The sequence below is a fragment of the Lolium perenne genome, chromosome 3 (assembly GCF_019359855.2).
Source record: "Lolium perenne isolate Kyuss_39 chromosome 3, Kyuss_2.0, whole genome shotgun sequence".
In the NCBI taxonomy this organism is placed as follows: domain Eukaryota; kingdom Viridiplantae; phylum Streptophyta; class Magnoliopsida; order Poales; family Poaceae; genus Lolium; species Lolium perenne.
The window spans coordinates 275,297,995-275,303,883 of NC_067246.2; the positions used below are offsets into that span (position 1 = coordinate 275,297,995).

The 5,889-nt window shown below is 41.5% G+C and overlaps 1 protein-coding gene across 1 annotated transcript; it reads left to right on the top strand.

Moving 5' to 3' along the window:
* The first annotated feature begins 214 nt into the window (after positions 1-214).
* Positions 215-4,783, top strand: LOC127344472 (protein HESO1). The gene is made up of 9 exons (XM_051370764.2): positions 215-424; positions 1,388-1,547; positions 2,135-2,296; positions 2,577-2,755; positions 2,844-2,939; positions 3,038-3,098; positions 3,187-3,317; positions 3,941-4,042; positions 4,144-4,783. The coding sequence occupies exons 2-9, from the start codon at positions 1,397-1,399 to the stop codon at positions 4,528-4,530; spliced, it is 1,269 nt and encodes a 422-aa protein (XP_051226724.1). The 5' UTR covers positions 215-424; positions 1,388-1,396; the 3' UTR covers positions 4,531-4,783.
* The last annotated feature ends 1,106 nt before the right edge of the window (positions 4,784-5,889 follow it).

Below are 5,889 nucleotides of genomic sequence, written 5' to 3' on the forward strand. Positions count from 1 at the left end.
ATGAACGGAGGGAGTAGTCATTATTGGCTACCTCTATAACTTTTTAAGATTTTTTTGAAATTTTGAAATATGATTTATAATTTTCTAATACTAGAAAAATGGAGAAATTCTATCTATCTTACTCTAAATGAGGCCCAGAACTAAGGCCCTGCGTCCACTGCCCAGCATGGGCCTGCGTACTCAGACGAATCCAACAAATTCCGGTCTCCTCGGTGTGTCTCCGTGGACTGTGGTCTATGCAGTTCGGCTCCCCACAAAGAAACCGCTCTGACGCGGCTCTGCCAGTGCGCGATGATCTCGCCCCTCCTCCCCACTCCATCTCCACGGCCCTAGCACGCCGCACGCTGCCGCCTCCTCGTCGCCGCCGCCGCCGCCGCCGGTCCGTCGCCTCACAGGATTCCCATCCGCCCGCAACTTCATCTAGGTAAACCCCTGGCCTCTCTCTGCTTACTTGCTTCGTTAGTGCAACCGGTTTTCCGCTTACTCCGTCGGTTGGTTCCGTTAATCGCGGAGCTAGGGTTTACCCCGCCGCCGTGCCGTGGTTGGACGGTAAAATACGGGGCCGCGCCGTTCTTACCGAGCAATGTACTCCGTATTTCGGTTCTAGTTAGAGGGCATTTTGGTTCCAGTTCGAGGGTTTTGTAAGATTTGGGGGGCTTTGGTTGCTTGCGGACGCGCTCGTGCTCGTGGTACTCTGGGTGGTGCATTGGAGAAATTGTGGAGGGGGGTCCCTTTGTGTGATATGATGGGATATTTTAATGAGGACAACCAAATTACTCCTGGCACGTGGAAATGCGCTATCTAGTACTATGTTTGGTTTGGATTTGATATGCTGTTATTCATCGTCACGTATGCACATTATTTATTGCAGTGCTGACGGATGTGCAAGTTCTCAGTTTCAGATTTTCGTTGTCCCAACATGTTCTATTTTTAGGAAGAGGGAAGACATGGTTAATTCCCTTAGAGAATTTACCCCAACCAGGAACATTTAATAAACAGTGAGAATATTTCATTCAGAACATAGCTTCATGCTTTCATTTACATTCTGTTCAGAGCAAGTATGTACAAATGAAAACCAGGGAAAGCATCCTCTTAGCAACTTTGATAAGGCTTGAGATGTTTTGTGTTCTTAAGTGGTTGATTTGGAAGCAACGGAAGGCCTGTGCCTTTGATAGCGAGCAGCCAAACATCTAACGCTTGATGCTCACCAGCCGAACTGAAGCATGCCTGTGCGCTACAGCCGGCGTGGCGGGGCTTTAGCAAGACACAAGGCTTTTGCGCTTACTTTAGAGAGGACTGTTCTTAGTTGAATATGGTTATATATGATTTATAATTCGTAGGTAATGCTATTTCGTACTCTTTAATCCTATTGATTTTTTTTCTGCAGGGTTTCAACATGGTTGAGCTTGCCCAAAGCTACCATGAGCTGGAGAAGTGTACAAAAGATATTCTCTCTGTAATCAAGCCGACAGAGGACGATCGGAAAAAACGACTGCTTGCGATTCAGGAGATTGTGAATTCCGTCCATTTAGTCGGTTACTTGGGAGGTAACTTCTTATTATTTGGTTACCACATGGCTCTTTCCATCACTTGGAAACAACCATTTGCAATCCAGATGTTTAATCTATTTCTTAAGGGTGTAATGTTGATGTAATTGTTTGACATCAACAGTGGGTAATGATTATAGAAACTATTGAAGGAAAACATTTTCCCTTCTTGTGCTTGCTGCTCTGTCTTACTATAGACGTGGATTCCTCTTAGACTACTTTAACATAGACCCCATCTGAACATTTATCGTAACTTCCGTTACTTTTATTACTTAAGGACCTCCAGGAAGTTTCCTCCCTTCAATGCACTATAGGCTATTGTTTCTGGGTAGTAGTTGGCTAGTTGCATTCTATGAAAAAAATGATAACAAAGACAATTGATAAGTGACACGATTGTAAAATCCATAATCCTAAAAGCAGATAAGTTTGGTATGCGAAAAGCATTGGCTACTCAATGATTCCAATATGTAAGCTGCTTAGACATAGCACACTTCCACTCTTGTTATTCTTTTCTTATACTATGCCTAGTGGGTCAAAGCACATTCTCTGACTATAGTTTTGTTGGTTTTTCTATTTTCCTTAAACAGATGCTGCTGTCAAACCTTTTGGATCCTTTGTATCAAATCTGTACGCAAAATCAGGTGATTTGGACGTATCAGTTGAGCTGCCAAATAAGTATGGCTTCCCTACAAGCAAGGAAACGAACCAGGATGTCTTACACAAACTAATGATGGCATTACAAATTGAAGGTAATTTCTTTTAGATCCATGCAACATTGCAGGCTTGCAGCTGTGACCAGAATGAACTATCTTGCAGTCTGATATGGTTGATCAATATATTCAAGAGTATCCTCCTGTTTTTGGTTTTTCAGACATTGAGATGAGATAAATTGTGAGACAATCATGTTACACGATTGCTTGATTGAATGCAGTACCTTCTGATGTCTGTGCGGATGTGCTCATTCAAATTTTCTGATGTCGGTTTTTACAGAAAGTTTTCATTAACTTTTATTTCCATACTCCTGTCCAGGTGTTGCTAGAGATGTGAACTTCATTCCTACTGCAAGAGTTCCAGTTCTTCAGTATGTGAGCAATCACTTTGGCATTTCCTGTGATATATCCATTGATAACTACCCTGGTCAAATTAAATCCAAAGTGTTGTACTGGATCAATACTATAGATGAGCGATTTGGTGATATGGTTTTATTGGTAAGCTCTGTGTAACCACAAAGAGAGAGTTTCCATTTCCGCAATTTCTTAGTTAAGCCCAAGGCTCAGCACCATATTTTCTTTGCAGGTCAAGGAATGGGCAAAATCTCAAAACATTAATGATCCAAAAAATGGAAGCCTGAACTCCTATTCGCTTTGCTTACTTGTTCTTTTTCATTTTCAGGTGTTTTTTTTTTAACTTTAGACGCCACCTAATTCTAATTTATAGTTTGATCAAAGTTAATAGCTGGTCTCTCACTCTCTTTATCTTGCATTTCGCAGACATGCAAGCCTGCAATTTTACCACCAATGAAGGAGATTTATGATGTCAGCATTACAGAAGGTGAATGCTTGTCTTGTTTGTGAGACTAATGATTGTCTGGTGTACCGTGTATCAGTGCTAGTAATTTACCCTTTCTGTTCACATGCAGGTAGTGGGCGTTTTAATGAAAAAAGCCTTGACCAGATCTGTGTGGAAAATATAGCAAAATTTCGACGCCAGAACATAGGTCAAAGAAATCAGAGCTCTCTGTCTTATCTCCTTGCAAGTTTTTTTGAGAAGGTAATTGAACATATTGTCCACTATATTCACCAAGTCATTTTTGCCCGTGACTAACTAGATTCTAAATACATGTTTGTTGTTTTAATGAGGGTAAACATGATACTCATGTTTGAAAGCACATTTTCTTTTATCTGTGTTATAGACTGCCATATTTCTAGGCCACTTTTTTTTTATCTTATCTTGAGGTGTTCATCATATCATGATATACTTATAGCATAATAATGGGTAAACAATTGGTCTATGTTTGGACTTTAGCTAATGAGTTTAGAACACTTATCCAGAGAGAAGCTCAAGCAATGCAACGTGAGAGGGGAGGTTCTTATGTGGCTTAGTTGCATTTTTTCAAGTGCCTAATCCTTACTGGGGTTGTTACTTACAAGTCGAATTAGGCCAACCTATATTAGATGACCTTTCTGGCAACTACAGTTTTGTGGGCTTTCTAATCACTCACCTAATAAAATTAGTTCTGGTAGCTCAAGCTATAAATGCATTGTTTGCAGTGACCGCATGAGTAATTTTCATCGGACATAACATGGACCATGTCAAAATGCATTGTACTACTGTAGCATTATAATAACCTGAGGTAAAAGTAATCTTAACCAGTGATGCTATACTGTTTGCAGTTTTGCCATATTGGTACCTATTCCAGTGACCATCTTATATCCACTTACACGGGTGAGATGAAGCGCAACCTATATTGGATGGCAAGATCCTACTGCTTATTTGTAAGTGGTTCCTTCATAGTGCATTTGGTGGCTATGCTCATAACGTTTGAAATATTAGCCTCAAGTTGATACCCATCTATGCACCATTCTTTTCCGTTTAGGTTGAAGATCCATTTCAAAGACATGAGAATGCAGCTAGAACAGTTGATATGCTGGAGCTTCATCGTATTTCCAGAGCCTTTACACGTGCTAAAGATATGGTCTCCTCTGACAGGGGCTCTGACCGTAATGAATTACTTTCACTGCTGTGTACACCTGAAGTTGGTTCAAAACTGGGTGCAAGAGCCACGGCTGACCGTTACACAAATCCTGCAATGAGTCCTCAGCAGCACAGATTCACAGAACTGATGGAATATTTGACAGCCGATCTGCACTCTAATCGGTATGACCAGAGAGCCAGAGGATCCACAGGAAGCAGACCAGTTCGTTCACGCAGGCAAGCAGCTAAACCGTACCAGAGTCAGCAGCTGAACTGTCCCCAAATGTAGTCCCCAGCCGACTGATGTGTACTTAAGCCCGTGGTTATATGGTTCTGGGATCAAAAAAATTGTACTGAGAACCTTCCTGGAAAATCCCCTCCATGCATGCGCTGTCAAAGACAAAAAAGGAGGTGATCAAAACCAAAGCTTATCTCTTGTCTGTCAGGTCTTTGCTTTGTTCTGTTTGTAGTAGTACCATGTAATCATGCACTTCTGCTGTAGCGTGCACGGCAGAATGAGGATTATCTTATCTTTTGTGTCAGTTACAATGCCCTCCATTATTTGTTTTCTGTAGTTTGCACCAATTGAAAGATAAAGAAGAGACACCAGCTTCACCAAGGTTGGTAATTGTATTGCCAACTGACTCATTTTATGAACTTTTTTATACTACCGAGTGATCAAGCAGGAAAATCAGGGAAAGGCGCGAAATCAACCAGAACCACCGACAAGGCATCATCCAACCTCACAGCACTAACAAACTTAAGAATTAACCAAGGACATAGCAGCGAACTACAGTTATAGACTACTGGGCAGTGGCAGTCCACTCCAACTTTGCCGTGGCTTCCTCGCATTGCAGTGGCACACCATAGTATTTCGCTGCTAAGTTAAGAATTGACCAAGGACTTGGCAACGAAATACTACTATTTGCAATCCGCTAACTTTGCAGTGGCTCTATCGCTCTGCAGTGGCCAGTGGCACACCAAATTCCCCTTCGCCGTTGTAGCATGACCAAGACTCACATCGTCACTGCGAGCCACGGTGAAACGTGGGGAGGGTGGGTGGTGTTGTACTGTTGTACATAGTCTATCTTTACTCTCCTTGTATTTCAGTTTTTTGCCGATGGCCAGAAAAACTGACCTAAAAGGTTTTTTTACAATCAATACCATATATATCTGTAGTAGCAAATAGTTCATGGCAAAGGTGCACCAGTTGTCTCTAGGGATTATACAAAATAAAATCTACAAGAAACGAGCAAATATTCATGGTCTTTAAACTCTTTCTTCTTCCATTACACAATCTTGTACTTTTTCGAGGGCAGTCGAACCTAAATACTAAACCACAAACATGTAAATACTAAGAAATGTTCTCCCATGATTTTAGTTTGAGCCGCAATGTCAAAGCTACATGCAACAATTAAAATAGTTAATCTACATTGACAAGAATACCAACACCAGGATGTTAGAAAAAAGCAACCAAACAACTTGGCCGGCGTCGCTGGGAGACAAGAAAACGAATCACCATTATCGAGAACGTAGCAGCCGTGACAAATATTGCGAGAATAATCCTCCTTGCGGCAACCATGAGAAAAAATCCATAAATGATCTGGCGAAGCAAGATCTGAATGATCATACCCAGAGAAATTTATCT